Source organism: Marmota marmota, unplaced genomic scaffold, assembly GCF_001458135.2.
Source record: "Marmota marmota marmota unplaced genomic scaffold, marMar, whole genome shotgun sequence".
Classification (NCBI taxonomy): domain Eukaryota; kingdom Metazoa; phylum Chordata; class Mammalia; order Rodentia; family Sciuridae; genus Marmota; species Marmota marmota.
In genome coordinates, this window is record NW_026000174.1 from 3,027,842 (window position 1) to 3,046,251 (window position 18,410).

General features: G+C 34.0%; 1 protein-coding gene across 3 annotated transcripts in view; it reads right to left on the bottom strand.

Moving 5' to 3' along the window:
- Nucleotides 1-18,408, bottom strand: part of Eed (embryonic ectoderm development) — a 30,538-nt gene extending 12,130 nt beyond the window's left edge. For 2 of the 3 annotated variants that reach the window (XM_015477332.2, XM_048787947.1), the window contains exons 1-8: nucleotides 18,143-18,402; nucleotides 13,496-13,648; nucleotides 11,630-11,722; nucleotides 7,921-7,986; nucleotides 6,340-6,465; nucleotides 5,411-5,492; nucleotides 1,571-1,662; nucleotides 272-405 (exon numbers count right to left, since the gene is read on the bottom strand). In XM_015477332.2, coding sequence (XP_015332818.1) covers nucleotides 272-405; nucleotides 1,571-1,662; nucleotides 5,411-5,492; nucleotides 6,340-6,465; nucleotides 7,921-7,986; nucleotides 11,630-11,722; nucleotides 13,496-13,648; nucleotides 18,143-18,256 — 860 coding nt within the window. In that variant the 5' untranslated portion in view covers nucleotides 18,257-18,402. Of the gene's footprint in view, nucleotides 1-271; nucleotides 406-1,570; nucleotides 1,663-5,410; nucleotides 5,493-6,339; nucleotides 6,466-7,920; nucleotides 7,987-11,629; nucleotides 11,723-13,495; nucleotides 13,649-18,142 lie in introns of all 3 variants that reach the window. The other variant, XM_015477333.1, reaches the window with a different exon arrangement.
- Between the last annotated feature and the right edge of the window lie 2 nt (nucleotides 18,409-18,410).

Sequence of the window (18,410 nt, forward strand, 5' to 3'; positions counted from 1 at the left end):
AAAGGTTAAGTATATGCATAGCTAAATAAAAATCAGTAAAATATGCTACTAAATGAAGGCAAAAACAGTTCTAAAGGGATTGTAAAAACTGAGCCATAAGCATTAAAAATAAAAGGTTTCCATTTAAAAGGGGTGAATTTTATGGCAGATAAATTATACCTAAAGGTTATTAAAAGGCCTTCTAAACTTAGAGTTGGGGATTTATTGAACAATTCAGGGAAAAAGTAAAACACATTTATTCAACAGCACAATAAAGCATATTAACTGTTACCTGTTAGTTTTATTGGGGTTATAATCATAAGATTCCTTAATTGCATTCATCATTCTCTTTGAATTGATTCTCCAAAGTTTAAGGGAGTGATCCATACCACAGGACATTATTTTTTCACCCAAAAGGTCATAATCCTATATGTAAAACAGAAAAGTTTAAATTAAGTATAAAAATTACCATCACAAATTGTATTTGCCCAATTTTCACCTAACACAGTGAAAATTGTATTTCAAATCAAAACACTAACTCCATTTTGTTTTTCATCTATGTAATCCATAAATCACAGTTTACTACTTCCAAGATTTAAAGTTTTATTTGGTTTGTCACCAGAGTAAATGAGTTCTTATAATATGGAAGGCCAGAAAGTAAATTATGTGTATTTTACTTTTATTTATTCCATTATATTAAAGTATTCCCTTTGCTTGATTTTCAAGGTATATATTGAGTGCTGAGGTAAAATTATTATTTTATGACACAAAAAGCTGAAGTTTCATTGCTTTTCTTGTCCAAATCCAATCAAGAAATTCAATTGATATCTGAATTTGAACCTAAGAGTCCTTAAACAACTCAGATTTTATTTTATACTAGTAAATCAAAACATTTCAAAGTTATATTGGTGTTAGAATTAACTTTTTAAGTGAATAAAGGGAAAAAAACATGAGAGTTGGAAAAAAGTCACCTTAAACTTAGTGTGAGCACAATAAAACGCTTTCTAAAAAGTAGACAACTTACTTCAAAGAAAAAGGGAAAATATAGTTTTTCATTTTCTGCAGTACTCTGGATTGGACCCAGAAGCCCCCTATCACTGAGCCATACATCCAGTCCTTTTAATTTTGAGACAGGTTCTAAGTTGCCGAGGATGGCCTTGAACCAGCAATCTCATCTCAGCCTCCTTAGTTGCTGGGATTATAGGTGTGCACTACAGTGCCAAACAAGAAAATGTTTCTTAACTAGTGTAATGTGTTCCTTCAGTAATTAAGAAACAGGAAAAAGAAAAAGGTTACCTTTTTTGGGGTGATTTTAGATTAAAGATAGAAAGGAATAAATTCATATTATTCTTACATGAGAATCTAGGCACTGGTAAGAAAAACTACAGGTAATTTTAAAAAACAAACACCAAAAAAACTCTTGCTCTATTCCTTCACCAGTAAGATTAAAATCTTACATGTTCAATAAATAAAATGCCTGCCTGGCAGGCTGTATGAAACAAACATATGCTTTCTATTAAGAACAGAGTTCCATGGGGATTGTTCACAGCTTATAAACCTGAACTTTACTGTCCTATAGCTTTCAACTTACAGCACTTAGGACTTCATCTCTGTGCCCTTCTACACCTCCAAATATTGCCACCAGAGTGTCCGTTTGGATATTCCATAATCGTAAAGCATGATCTAGTGTAAACATACAAAAAATTAAGATGAACTTTTATCATTCATTTACTGTGAACTTTTTCAGCACCTCCTTAGAGAAGCAAACACTATAAAAGTTTAGACTTAAGTTACACACAGTAAAGACTAATAATGAAATCCATATTATATAGCAACTTAAAATATCTATAACATTTATAGTATTAACTAGACAAATTTTTAAATTATGTAATCTTAAAAATATTTTAAGCTTATTTATGTCAAATAAGTTTCTTTAAATAATATCCTAATTTGATGGAGAGATACTTTTGAGATTAAAACAGAGATTTAACATAATTTTATACTACACCACAGAATAAGGTACTAGCTCTTCCCTTCACCACACTCATATTAACAAATCAAAAGGGATTGAACAGATTTATAAGATTTCTACAGAAAGCCAAAAATGACTGAAAACAATATGCATTGTAACACGATTGTATAGTATGACAGTTTTCCTTTGAAAATTACATAACTGTAATTTGAACAACTTCTTTTATTTCATTTTTTTGCAGCCCCGAGTACCAAACCCAGGGCCTTGCGTATACTAGGCCAGCCCTCTATCACTGAAATATACTACCCCCTGCCCCGTCCCAACTTATTCTATTAAACAATAAAGAATGTATAGCAAGCACCAGTGAAACTCCACATCATGTACAACCACAAGATGGGATTCTAATTAGAGAAGTTACACTCCATGTATGTATAATGTCAAAATGCATTCTACTGTCATGTATATATAAAAAGTTTTAAAAATATATAGCAAAAGACATGCCACGTAGAGCTTGAAATATAACAATACTCATATTGTAAATGAGTATTAACATACTATATAATTACCACCAGGAGGCAATAGTACATTGAGAAATTAACATTGCTATAAAACTGATTTCTTGATTCCAATCATGTACAAGTTTTTGAGTATACAAATGTTTTTCACTAGTACAAGTATGTGCACATGCACAAGCAAACCCACACCCCTACCTACAATTCATAATTTTATGTTTAATGTTAAGGACCTGCTAGCTTGTTTTACAAAATGGTTACATTTTACATTCCAACCAGCAATGTTTGATCATGTTATAATTTCTCCACATCTCAATCAATACCTATCTGCCTTTTTTATTATAGCTACCCTAACTATCTGTGAAATGGTTCTCATTGTGCTTTTGATTTCAATTTCCTTAGTGATTAATAATGGTGAACATCTTTTAATCTGTTTATTGGACATTTGTGTGTGTTTTCTGGAGACATGTTTATTTGGAACTTTTGTCCATTTTTAACTGGGTTGTCTATTTATTGTTGAGCTGTAAGAGCTCATATGCTCATGACATATATTTTCTCCCATTCATAGGTTGTCTTTTCACTTTCTTGATGGCATCATTTATAGTAAAATTTCTACTCAGCTTGAAAAGGTTGTATGCTTTTTTTTTTAAAAGCTATATAGATGAACACGATGCCATTATTTTGTTTACTTATTTTATGAGGTACTGAGGATCCAATCCAGTGCCTCACATGTACTGTGCAAGCACTCTACTACTGAGCCACAACCTCAGCCCAAGGCTGTATGCTTTTTAAAAACATTCTTGCTCATACAATAGGGAAAGACCAGGGTTAAAAATTGTGATATTTAAACGAGGAGAAGAATTAGTCTACTCAGCTGTACAGGAATATTTGAGCTCAATTACTGTCACCAGGGGACAAAAATAACATCTTTTCCTAGTGGTAATTTTCTTTTTCTTTTTTTTTTTTTTAATATAGAGGATTGAACTCAGGGGTGGTTAACCACTGAGACAAATCCCCATCCCTTTTTATATATTTCAAGACAGGGTCTTGCTGAATTGCTTATATATTAATATTGCTGTAAAACAGCTAAATTGCTGAGGCTGGCTTTGAACTCATGATCCTCTTGCCTCACTCAGACTACTGAGCTGCTGGGATTACAGACTTACACCACCATGCCTGACCTGGTCGTAGTCATTTTAACTTCAGCCTCAATATTTACAGAAAAAAATTGACACAATTTTCATATGGGAGTTTTTTTGTTTCTAGGGAATCAACCCCACAGCATTACACATGCTAGGCATGCCCTAATGTTAGGTAGTAGCCACCAATGAGCAGTGAAATGCATGGCAAGGTCACAAGTGTTCCTTAAATTACTTTAGGTCCTTCTTTAAACTATTTCAAAGTAGATGAGAAAGAAAAGTGTGGTAGTTAATTTGCAGATAATAAACAGAAGCAAAGGAGCTAATGGGAAATATGTCAAAAGAAAGGATTAATGGGACTTGACAGGGTCCATTGATGGTGATGTGAAGCTAGGAATTATGGCTATAGGTGTCTTCATCTATCTGGGAAGAAAGTTTCCTTTAGTAAAATAGGCGCACTAAGGTAACTTCTGACCAGCTACTGACCCCAGTGCCGATATCAACATGGGATTGACTTGTAGATGAAGCCCCCCTAAATAGGATGGCCACCATGACAGTTCCAGAGATGAGCAACTAAGATCAAAAACTCCACTGCCTTGGGACTGGGGATGTAGCTCAGTTGGTAGAGTGCTTGCCTTGCATGCACAAGGCCCTGGGTTAAATCCCCAGCAACACACACACACACACACACAAAAAAAAAAAAAAAAAAAAAAACCCTCCACTACCTGAAAGAAGTTGAACACCTGATTGGCAAAGAGTACAGAGTGGTCTCTAATTCTGGTAAACATCAAACACTAATAAATTTGTAGACAGCATTGTCTCCTTTTATCATTCTCTGCTCAGATGCCCCAGTGTCTCATTGTAAGAGTGCTCTCTGCTTTAACTTTCACTTTGCTTATTTATTTACTTTAATTTCACCTACTTTCTCTTTAAAGTCCTCTTGAATAGCTTTTGGTGTCTGATTTTAAATTTTGTTATGTCAGAACACAAGAACTGAGATTTGGAGTTTCAACTCGCTGCTTTCCTATAACACTATCACTGAGCTACATTCCCAGTCCAAGTTTTAATTTGAGGACTGAAATGCCTAAGAAAAAACTTGACTAGAATAAGTAGAAGCATAAAAGAAGGCAATGAAAAATAGAAACAACACAACCTAATTCATTTTGGAAAGCTCAGAAATAATTTAGAATGATTAAGTGGCCTGTTTAGACCCAGAATAAACTTATAATGTCAGCATAAGCATAAGAGCAATACAAAGCTTTATCTTCATAGAAAATATTCTTAAAAGTTTATGCTGGAGTAATAAGAATTTTATGGAATTCTACAAAGAATCCTTTATACAACAATCTTCGAAAATTAAAAAAAAAACAGTGATTGTCCACTTCATTGTCAGTACCAATTATTTTATTAAAGTCTGATGTCAATGCCATAAGTACATTTCACCGTTCCTTTCTTTAATTCTTGGTTTGTGAAATACTAACGTAGCCTAAGATTTTATAAAAATTTATTGTTACAGAATGACCCCGCAGATAGCATAGGTTTTAAACGGGCCATTAAACCTGCTGGTGACCCTCTCCACCTTGGCCACATTCATCTGGATGGACACGTGGTCCTTGGCACCAATGATGCAGCTACTGGTGAAGCATTTCTGTGGCATGTACAGGTCCACGAACTCACCAGCATCATCCTGCACGTTGAAGCGCACTAGCTGCCTCCACCACAAGTGTGAGCGCAGAAAGGAAGTGGCCTACACTTTAAAATTGTTATTTCCGAAGAAATAAGACTAAAGAAACATTTGCTTCTCTTACCTTTACTTACTGACAGGAGAAGATTTGGATCTCTTGGGTGGAATTTCAGCTCATTGATGGCATTTCCATGGCCAACATAGTGCTACAATAAATTTAAAATATTTCAAATTTCATATCTCGAAAATCAGTAAATTTTTTTATAAGTCTTAAGAAAATGGAAAAATAGTTTTACTCATTAAAGTAGTGGTTTTCAACCTTAGCTACAAATTAAAATTTTCCTGCAGACTGAAGGGGGAAAAAGATGCTCAAGTCTCACTTGAAGATGTTCTGATAGGACTGGATTAGCAAAGACTCATTTAAAAGATCCTTAGGTAATTTAATGTGCCCCCAGGGTTAAAAACAGTTAATTAAACCAGTCTCCATATCATCTTCCTAGGCTTTACCATTCAGTTAATCACAAGGTATCCTTCAATCTACAACTCCCAGTTTGGGTGTCTTGCAAAACCTGGTATTTGTCCATTGAAAGCCTCTCAAAAGAAAGGCAAGGAGGGAAATTATTTTAAAATAAAAGCACTACAAGCCTGGTGGTGGCATACCCCTGTAATCCCAGTGATTTGGGAGGCAGGAGGATAGCAAGTTCAGAGGCCAGACTCAGCAACTTTGTTAGGCCCTAAGCAATTTGACAAGACCCTGTCTCAAAATAAAGCATAAAAAGCAATGGGATGTAGCTCAGGGATGTCACCCCTAGGTTTAATCTCTGCCAAAGAAGAAAAGAAAGAAAGCATTACAAATATTAACATTTTTCCCACTTATTCCTCAATTTAATTACACAACTTTCACAAAGGACTCAAAAAGATTTGTCTAAAGAAAGCAATAAACAATGCACAAATTGTAAATTTTGCAGTCACTGATTAGATTAATTTTACATTGAAAACAGTATGTTTTCACCAATGTACATTCAAAATATGCAATTTAGCCAAAAAACCCACCTTTATACATTGCATTGTTATAGGATTAATTATCCTTATTATGCCTCTCGATCCAGCTACCGCCAGCAAAGGATGGCTTGTATTGCTATCATAGGTCCATGCACAAGTGTAAAAGTTTTCATCAGCCTAAAAAATGCCACAGTTAAGAAATATATTTTTGAAATAAATATGTTAATAATTGTAATATGTAGAATCCTCTCAAAACACTGCTGTATTTTTTTTTTTACAGGGGGAGGGGAGGGTGTACCAGGGATTGAACTCAGGGGCACTCAACCACTGAGCCACATCCCCAGCCCTATTTAGTATTTTGTGATAATGGAAAGAAGTATTGCTAGTTGGGGAAGATCTCACACAGAAAAAGTGGAAAGTGGAATATTTAGACAGACAGGGTCTCATTGAGTTGCTTAGCGCCTCACCATCGCTGAGGCTGTCTTTGAACTCGTGATCCTCCTGCCTCAGCCTCCCGAGCTGCTGGGATTATAGGCATGCGCCACTGAGCCCGGCAAAACCGGTATAGTTTTTGACATATAAGTTCTGATTTTTTATTATACAACCAAATTTATAAAATGGTAATTTTAGGTCTAAAATCCATGCCAAATGAGTAAACAAAACTAGTCCCTTCACTCAACTGTATTTATTATTTAGCTGTTTGTATAACTCTGTTCTTATAGTGTCACTGTAGTGCCAAAACAGCTACAGACAAAATGTTAACAAGTGGGCATAGTTGTGTACCAATAAAATTTTATTTACAAAACTAGGCCAAGCTGTAGGCTCTACTTTGCTGACCCTCTATCTTGATAGTTCTGTCCATCTCCAAATAACAATAAATATTCCACTTTCCACTTTTTCTGTGTGAGATCTTCCCCAACTAGCAATACTTCTTTCCATTATCACATAGAGAAGACTGTCTTTATCTTGTTTGCTTGGTTTTTCAAATGGATCTGGAAGAAGCTTTTACTGCTCTACCTAATCCTCTGCCTTTTAAATTTTCCTTTTATTCGATAACTCGTGTTTTGTAATATTTTATTTCCTAAGCAGAGCATGTTATTTTTTCCATCTAACCTTTTGTTGATCCAATACTTGGAATGACTGACAGTTACAGCTTCTGATCAACTCAAGTTCATTATTAAAACTATGCTGAAATTTAAAAATTCTAGGCAAAGTCAAAGAAACAAGAAGTTTTAGCTAGTCCTAGTCTCAGCTAATATTTTCTATTACCAGATTTTTAACATTCCTTTCTCCAGTCTGATTCTGAGGATCAGGAAAATCAGATACCAAGATTCTATTGGGTGACAATGACAGTGAAGGAATAACATTGGCTAAAGAAAGGACAGTAACTTGGGGCTGGGACTGGGGCTCAGCAGTAGCACATTTGTCAGGCATGTGTGAGGTACTGGGTTCGATTCTCAGCACTGCATATAAACAAATTTTTTTAAAAAGGCCTATCAACAACTAAAAAAATAAATTTAATTAAAAAAAAGAAAGGACAGTAATTTAAGGGAATTAATTTAGAAAAGTTTTGGTTTATTTATTGAAAATTAATGTCTTTGACCAAAGATACTAAAACCCAGGAAAGGATACATCAGCATCCACATAAGACTGCAATAACCGGATTTCACCTTGTGAATGACATTCATATAATGTAACCTAATGAAAACAAAAATAAAGTAAATTTCATCTCAAATACAGAAACACACTCTTTAGCTTCTAAACATTCTAATCACAATATTATCTTAAAGACTCTACAGAAACTATTGCCCTAAAAATAGCTCCTTTAAACTTATAAATTTATGAAAATCATTATAAAGCCTAACACGTTTTACATAATATCCAGAGTATAAAATATTCTAGTAATGTTTCTATTTACTAATTTATAAATTATATTTATAATTTTATAATATTTTACAAATATTTTATTTCCCATCATTTAAATGTATTCTTCATCCTTATAATTGCACCAACCTCTCAAAGTGAATAAAGTTGAACACCCAAAGTAATTGTGGTTTATCATCCTTTATTTAAATCCATAACAAAAGTCTTTGGCACCATAAAGAAATAACAAATATTCAGAAACAGATACATTTACCATGATTAAAGAGTATACAATGTATACATGTACCAACACATCAGCTGATACCCAATAAATATGTATAATTTTTGTGCTTTTTTGTATCAGTTAAAAAAAATTTTAAAAAGACTTTATGTAGTTATAGGCAGTTATTAACATAAAAAAGTCTACAATTTGCTAACAATGAATTGCTTTTCCTTGTATGGTAGCCCTTTTCATTTGATTCATATTCCAAAATTTAAAATATAGCAATATATACAACTTTAAAAATTTTTATAAAATTTGTTCCATTTTTCTTTTTTTTTTTTTGAGTTTTAAAAATAAAATTTAATTATTTTTTTTTTTAATTTTTTATTGTTGGTTGTTCAAAACATTACATAGTTCTTGATATATCATATTTCACACTTTGATTCAAGTGGGTTATGAGCTCCCATTTTTACCCCATATACAGATTGCAGAATCACATCAGTTACACATCCATTGATTTACATATTGCCATACTAGTGTCTGTTGTGTTCTGCTGCCTTTCCTATCCTCTACTATCCCCCCTCCCCTCCCCTCCCCTCCCCTCTTCTCTCTCTGCCCCCTCTACTGTCATTCATTTGTCCCCCTTGTATTATTTTTCCCATTTTTCTTATACCTTAGTCACATTAGCAAAAATCTATTAAAATTTAATAGTAGCATATACTATGAAGATCCTATACATCATTTACCACTATTAAATTCATAAAATAATCTCCCCTAGATCATAATCTAAAAACTAATCTTCATGTGGTTGTTAATTATATCTTAAAAGATAATTGTTTTCCCTTTCTTCTTTTAAAAAAATCCTAATGGCAGGACTTTTTAGAATTCAATAAACTATATATAATACGCTTCAATGTCATTTTTAAATGATTCTTTTTCTTAGAAAGCTTAGAACACTGCAATTAGCATACTTGAGCAGAAATTATACCAATTCTACTACTATCGTGGCCAAGTTGAAGAATTATAATGGTAGGTTTATGGGGATATCTTAAAAGTGGATTCAAATTTAATTAATGGGTTCAAGCCAGTTAGAAAATCTTTCTTGAAACTACACTTTTCCTCTGATTGTTATTTTCAAAGAGTATGAGAACTAAACAACTATAGGAAGACTACATATCATACAACCTATGTTTGGCTGAACCCTAAGAAAAGCTGTTATCCCATGTTATCAACTTCACTAGTAACTTTCAAGTACTTTCAAAAAATTTTTTAGATGTAGGTGGACACAATACCTTTATTTTATTTATTTTTATGTGGTGCTGAGAATCGAACCCAGGGCCTTGCACATGCAAGGCGAGTGCTCTACCACTGAGCCACAACCCCAGCCCGAGCACCAGAGTCTTAATGTAATTAAAACTTCCTCAAGTCAAAATTTATTTTTTAGAAAAAAAGAACTGGAAGGACTCAGCCCAGAATGGCTGATGTTTGAAGAATACTGAACAGACAATTTCCCTGTTATCAAGTTAACTTACTAAAACAAAAAATATTAATACAAGGAATCAAAAATATAGAAAACAAGTAGTGAACATTAAAAATTACAACTCTCAATGAATTTTAACACAATTACTAAAAACACATAAGATGTCATTTTACTCAATTAAATGACTAATGAACATCTCAGATTCATTTCTTTCCTTTTTTGAGCTAAGGGTAGATAGAGTAAGTGACTTGTCAACAGTCCATATCCAATTAGTCTATTTTCTTCCTATTTCTTTTTCTGAACACATCAATCTATTTCTATGCTATTCATCTTAATTCCCACCACAGTATTAATGGATAACCAAAATGTTAGCTACTTATAGACTTAAAGAGGAAAATTTTTCCTTGAGATGATTTCAATTTTTAAAAGAAAACCTGTGAGGACTCCCTGGAAATTCTAGTTAGAAATGAATAGAATGAGTACATCTTTGCAACCCAGCTAATTAATTTAGCCCCTTATTTAATTAAAACGTTAGAGGATGCGGCTGTAGCTCAGTGGCAAAGCACATGCTTGGCATATGTGAGGCACTGAGTTTGATCCTTAGCACCACATAAAATAAAGGCATTCTGCCCATCTACAACTATTAAAAAAAAAAAAAAATGTTGTTGATGCCATGGTGTGTGCCTATAATCCCAGCAGCTTGGGAGGCTGAGGCAGGAGGATTGCAAGTTCAAAGCCAGCCTCAGCAAAAGTGAGGCACTAAGCAACTCAGTGAGATTCTGTCTCTAAATAAAATACAAAATGGGGCTGGGGATGTGGCTCAGTGGTCAAACGCCCCTGAGTTCAATCCACAGTACTTAAAAAAAAAAAAAAAAAGTTAAGTGATGGTTTATGTTAAAATGTGCCAGCATTGCTCTTTTCACCCATTTCTCTCAATTTAAGATAACTGGCTTTCTTAAAAGCAAACTCAATGGTAAAGTACTGCGTAGCATGCTCAACGCTCTGAGCTGGATCCCTAGCACCACAAAATAAATTAGTAAGAAAATAAATAGCAAACTCAGATATTTATTGCAAATAATTAAAACACTTGCAAAACTGTTATTTAAATCCACTGGCTTTATGCTTTCATTTATAGAGCAATTAATTATTTTTTTAAAAAAATCACAAATTTCTCATCCAATTCAATTCATAAATAACAAAATAACTTTAAAAAAAGAGAAAAGTAGTCAAATGTGGTAGCATAGGTCTATAAATTCCACATACTCCACAGGCTGAGGCAGGAGGACCAAAAGTCTGAGGCCTGCCTAGGCAACTTAGCAAGACACTGTCTCAAAATTTTAAAACAGAGCTGAAGACATAGTGCAGCAATAGAGTACTTGCCTAGCATGCGTGAGGCCCTGGTTTCAATCCCCAGCACCACATCACACACACATACAAATCCCCACACCACACATACAAATGCACATGCACACATGGACACACACACACACACACACACACAGCAAGAGAGAAGTTAGTTCTTTCAATCACCCAAAATATTTATGAAGAAATATAAAACCTGTTTGATGACCTACTTTAGTAATAAATGTATTTTCCAATAATAAATATTAGTTTTAAATTGACAATTTCTAGAAAGTTTTACTGTTAGATAAAAGAATCATATTGTTAAACCATTGTTAAATCATATTGTTAAACACAAAATTTAGTTCAAAATCATTCTATAATAACAAATCCAATAATCAAGCTGAGGGCCAAAAAGACCCCATAACACTCACTCTGTTGCTTCCTACAGTTGCAAAGACTAATGGATCTCCTTCTTTACTGTGCCAGTTAAACTGAACTCCAAACAATGGTTGGTTATGATCTTCCTATAAAATAATCATGAAATAAAAATTCAACAGTGTCTCTTAGAAATAAAAAAAGATAGTGAACTAACCTTTACCCTTTCTCTAAAATATAATTTGTTATTTTTGTGAATCATACATAAGCTGACTTTTGACGATAAAATTAAAAAATCTTGACTAGACCAGTTTTCACATCTTTATATACTGTATATGATAAAATTTTATAACAATCAAAGACTTTGATCACTGCCTCAGTAACATTTATTTAGGTTACAATTATTTGTCTATAAAAAAACTTTGATATGTACCTTTCATTTTCTTTAACTCGAATCGTTTTTTCCCGAATCACAATACATTCGGTAAATTTTGATAGACATATTTAACATATTGGGTCATGAGGATAAATTTATTTTTCCAAAAGAGGAAACCAACAAATGGCTTTATAGAGATAATATAACTTTTTGGCAATCACTAAATTTTACTAGGCTTAAATTTTCCTTTGTAAAGTGAAACATTATCAAAACTCTATTTAAATTACTGCTTTCTATTAACTCTATATAAACAATTTTAAATAATTTTGAATTTGGGTCTTTAAAGAAAAACATTCCAGGAATTTTATAATGAAAAGAATACCTGAAGAGTGAGGGCCGTGGGAGTAAATGGACTATACCTTCAGAGACATACAAACAGATAGATCATAAGATTAACTCACTTTTGTTTACATGGTTATTTTTCAGTTTTAGGACTTTACTGGCAATCTCCTGGCATTTAACACTAAATTTCAAGTTTACTGGAAGGTACTGTTTTCACTTTAAAATTTAACAACTTTCATTTTCTTATCATTTGAAAAGCCACAGCTTTAGGCTTTTGAATTATTTAAAGGCAGTTAAAAATATCTTCCAGATATAGTAACTAACTCTTAAGCTAATAAAATATTATCGTAATATTTTAACAGACACTTTTTTGAGAGGCTGAGATTAATTTCTCTTTTACACACTAAGCACTTAATTTTTGCTACAGACAGGAAGACATCATGTAGCCACAGCTTCTTAAGCTCTCCTAAGCCTTTACCTAAAAGTATAATTAGCTATCTACATTTAAACACATATATATGAAGTAACATAATGTTTATTTTCCTTCAGGAAAAATAACTTTAAACTTAAAAAATAAAAAACACAAAGTGGAAATACATCAGAAAACATTTAAAATAAACATCAGTAATCCTTTTTATAAAGTAAATGTTACTGAGGCAGTAATTTAAATAACCCTAAACTCTTATTTTCCCCAAATATTGACTACTGAAAAGTTTTTAAAATTGCACACCTTTTCCTTTTAAGACAAATCTAAATAAAGCAAAGGACAAAAAGATAAAAAAAAAAAAAAAAACTGTACAAAGTAAGACGTCTGTTTCAATTTATACTTCTTAGTTAATGGGTAACATTCAGCTCTTTTTAATAACTGGTGCCAGAAGTAGCTCATGTTTTTTAAGGTTTACCAGAACATAAAGAGTTACATTTCCTAAAATATTTTATTTGAATTAACAAACAATAAAGCAAAACCACCTGCAATACTCAGTATTACACATTTAAATTAAAATAAAAAACAAAGCCAAAAAGCTGAATGTGGGAGATTGTATTATGCTATTTGAACCTCAAATAATAAAAAAAAACAAACCTTAAAAACCCTCTAACTTTAAAATATTTTAAACTTAAAAGAGTATCTTGAATATAAAATGCCATTGAGAAATAATTCGAAAGCCTAACATTCAGCCCAAAAAATCTGTCTTTCTGAACATACCTTGAGACTGTTTACACATTTGAAAGAATATTTGCATTTCTTCGACTTCCATTTTCCCTTTCCCCAACTTTTCCTTCCAGGTGCATTTGGTGTATTTGTAGGTGTATCAGGGCGTTCAGTGTTTGTACCACTTTCTATACTGACAGCATCATCCTATAAACAGTAAATTAAGAAAAATTACATGAGACAGTGATATTTTCAGGCAAGTGACTTTATACTGGAAAGATCTAATGGACCTAAAAGTCTGCAAAAAAAAAAAAAAAGAAAGAAAGAAAAAATGTATTTCTGTCTTCAAATAAGGATACAAAACATCAGAATTTTTGTAGGTATTTTTATATTTCAGCAAAAATGAAAACAAAATACTAATCAGATTGATAATGGAAAAGTAATATTGCCTTTACATAATAAGGTACTGACCTACACCAGCTACTTTAATGCATGGGATCATTTAATCTTTAGGGCACTTGTTAGATAAGGAGGTGTTGAGAAAGCCTAACTGTTCTCATTAGTTAGGGTTGCTGGGATTCCACCCTAAAACTGTGACTACTAAATCTGACTGATCTACATGTCTTTATAATTTCCTTGCTTGTTACTCAGTTTGGAGCATGGAGGTAGGTGGCCATTTGAGGCCAAAGTGTTAATGCTTCCACTTTGATGTAGTTTTTACAAGTCCCGATATTCATATGCTGTATATTGACAACAAACTATTCAGAATTTAAAGTCTCAATGGCTTCAAATGGCTATTTGTAAATAAAATGTGCCTCATAGTCCTAACATAATCAGAACTCTGAAGACAATAGTTAAAAGTAAAATCCTTCCAAATACAGAAATGAATGCAGAAATCCTAAAAATTCTTCTAATTTATTTCTTATCTCTGGTACAGAAGACATACTAAAGGCCCTTTAATCTCAAGAGAATTTCACTACCTTCTTGGATTCCAATGTCTCCTTAGGAATAAGATGATTTATTTACATCTATGACCCTAAATTCATTCAAGGGAAAGTTTGTTTTGTTTTGTTTTGATCTTTCTTTCTTCAAGTGCCTACTAACATCTGCTAGAATAGTCTAAAAAACATTGCCTTTAGGGTCTATTTCTAAATTACTGCTTCCTAAAGCTGGTTTATATTACAGAAGGTTAAAATTAACTGAAGTATCAAAAGGCATAGTAAAAAAAAATCATATTAACTCACTTGAAAATAACAATATATTTCCTGGGGATTTCAAACTTCATATGACTCCAAAATGAAATGCATTTTTAAAAAATACCCTATTCTGGAAAATACTAATTATCTAGCATAAAAAAAATGGATGGAGACAGGTGGCACAAAGTGCTCAACAAATATTTGAACTGTAGTTTAATGTGAGTGCAATTAAACATTATGGAAATAGAAAATGTAAAATTTTAAAGTTGGGTTCCTAGCTTGAAATGTTTTTTATGTCTGTCCTATTCTCCCCACTTGTCAGTTGTATTTACATAGTTAAAAATCCAGGATAGAAAAATGTATCAATGAAAAACCATGCTTATAGTTCCAAATTATCAGATTACAGTCTTCCTCACTGTCTTTTAAGTATTTTTGCAATTCTTTTTAAATTATAGATAACTGCTAGACATGCAAATTTTGTCACCACAGAATAAATTCAGTATAATTCCCTTTCCGTTAGTGTAAAAAATATTTTCTCTCCATTTGCAATTCATCCCTTCATTTCTTTATTTTATATAAATTTGTACTGTTTGGACTTTTTTGGTTTACAAGTTATAACATTTACCTAATTTCCTTCAAGTGAGTAAAATAAAAATATTAACCATGTTCACACACTTTTTTCTGAAAAATTACCTTTTAACAGAAGAGAAATGAAAGAAAACGAACAAACTCAGGAGTTGGGAATGTGGCTTAGTGGTAGAGTGCTTGCCTAGCATGCATGAGGCCCTGGGTTCAACACCCAGCACCACAGAACAAAATAACACAACTTCTTTTTATTTTGGCTAAACACTGAGCCATTAGTCAAGAGGCCATACAAAAACATTGTCACACTGCATATTTTATCTCTTGACCGCTTAATTTACCCATCTATCTCCTCCAAAGGCAAGATGGAATTAAACAGAAACAAAATGCTTTCATTTTGTCTTTAAATTAAAATAAAATCTTTGTTTAATATGTACTCAGGCTGACTCCCACCCTACTCCTTCCTCAAAGTGCAGAATGACAATGCCCAACAAGAAAACAGACTCTGGAATAATAATTTGTCCCTTAATCTTGTCCCATTACTCTAGCAAAGGGCAAGCCTCCAGATTAGGCCTTCTGGTATCGTTAACCACAATAACCATTAATAATCTTTCAGACACTAACTACTTTACAGTCATCTGATCTTAAAAAGTTTGATAAAATGACAGAAAATATATACAATAAATCTCAAATATGTTCTTCAATTCTTTTAATAACTTTTTAAAGAGTGTTAGCTGCTCAGGTTACCTAACTCCAACTCAAAAACACTTTCTTCCCCCACCTGCTTTTGGTCTTGTTATTATTCCCTCCCTATAGAGTAAAACCACTGTCCTTGTTAGTTTTTCTGGAACTTATTTTTATAAAATGTTCTCTACTCTGTGTTGTATGGAATTCAGAAGGTCTGTGAATTCAAGCGGGGGAAAAAATTACATCTTAATTTCCAGCACTTTGAAATTTTACACTTCCTTCTGTTATAATGGAGGTAATATAGATGCCAATGTTAGCATAGTTATGACTCTGTCACTAATAGAAATTAGATATTTCTTTTTTTAATATTTATTTTTTAGTTGTTTTTTTAAGGTGGACACAATATCTTTATTTTACATTTACATGGTGCTGAGGCTCAAATCCAGTGCCTCACCCATGTAGGCGAGTAAATACCCTACCACTGAGCCACAACCCCAGCCCGGAAATTGGATATTTCTATATCACACTGTTAAAGTTAAGTTAAACACTTTTGGTCCTATCCAAAATGCATAGGACCAAAAGTGTTTCAGATTTTAGAATATTTGCATATACTTTACCATTTGAACATTCCTAACCCAAAAATGTTAAAAGTTCCAAAATTCTAAACATTTTGAGTGCCAAAAACAAATTTCAACTCAAAAAACCCATTCTTCCCCTACCTGCTTTTGACCTTATCATTATTCCCTTCCTCTAGAGTAAAATGACTACCCTCGTTGGTTTTTCTGCATTTCAGATTTTGCATTTTCAGATCAGGAATGCCAACCTGTATTACAGTTGCTATGGATCTTGAAAAATAAGCCTGTCACTACCCTCAAATCCAATGCTATATTCTGTTGTTAAAAGAAATATATATTATTAAATCTGATCCCACACCCCCCAATCCCATGGAACCCAGGGCCTCCCACATGCTAGGCAAGTGCTCTACAACTGAGCTATCCCCCTGGTCCTAAAAAAATATATTATACAATTTTATAATTGATCATGTTTTGTAACCCCATATACTGTATTTCGTACATTTAAAAATGTTATTTTGGGAAGACTCCACAGGCTTCATTGAGGGGTCCAAGCATAAACACCAAAAAAAAGTTTAAAATCTCTGTCCCCTATTTGGAGGAAACAAAACAAAAAGCTAATCCAGTCATTTGGTTTTGAATTGCTTCAGAAGGTACCAAAGAATATATTCCCTTCAGGGGTCTACAAAAAAGAAAATAAGCTTTCACTTTATTTTGTCCCCTGAATTTTTCCTCACTCTAAGCAGGTTTCACATTTTCATTATATTTTGCCCGATTATTAAGCATATGAAAGGGCCAGAAATATAACTCTGTATGATCACAAAATAAGTAACGGTAATTATTATAAATAATTAACAAACATTTGTGTACTATTTATTATGGGAGAGATACTCCTTAACCACTTTACTTATATTACCTCATTTAATCCTCACACTCCGTTTAACCTTTATCTAAATAAATCTGTCTTTACCACGGTTGCCTAAAATCTTCCAGGTCGTTCCCTTTACAAACTGCCAAAGGAGAAACTACCCCCACCCATACCTAACTCAAACTTGGTTCCCCTCCTAGTCAGAAGAAGACCCTCTCAATTATGCCTTTACAGAAAAGGCGACACTCGGGCACACCCCACCTCCACGGACAGGGCAGAGGCAGCCACAAGATCTCCTTTAATAAAGTCATCTAAACCCCTATGTCAAAGATCTATACTTTCCATCCTGGAGTTTCTATTGGTATCTAAGGGTGGCACAGACCCTAAACTCCTTGAAAGGGGTGCCTAACAGACTCAGCCTCTTCCTTTCAACTCTTAGGAAAATCTCTAACATGCCTTTTAAACCTACATGAATCTCAGATCCGGAATCTTCCCTATATCCCCCAAAGACTCAAACACTTCTGCATCACATGTAAAAGGAACTCAAAAGAGACCTCTCAGACCCCTGTAACCATTTAAATCCCTCTCCTTCACCAAGTTTCTGCCCGTTCTCAGCCCCAGCTCAAAATCCCCCCAGAGACAAGTTCAATTTTCTCCAGCACGCCCGCGTTTTCCCGAGTACAGGGTGACACCTCTCCCTCCCCCCACAGTCGCCCGCCCGCCCCCGCTCCTACAGTTTTAAAAGAACTTAAAACTTCTACTCCGGAGTCGCGTGACTGCTAGGGGCTGCACTCACATTCTCATCTCCAGAGAGATCCGGGTTGCTGTTCTCGTCGCTACTCAGCTTCTGTTTCTTGGCCGAAGGCATGTCGGTTCCCGCCGGCGCTGTCGACACTTCCCTCTCGGACATATTCCTCCGCCTCCCTCCAGGTTCCTGCCGCCTCGGGCGGGGCCTCCGCCAACACCGCCGTCAAGCAAGCCCCGGCCCGAGCTTTGCCGCAAAAGTTGCCACTGCCGCCGCCACCCTCCACCGCTCCCCCCACTGTCGCAAAATTCGCGCCCCA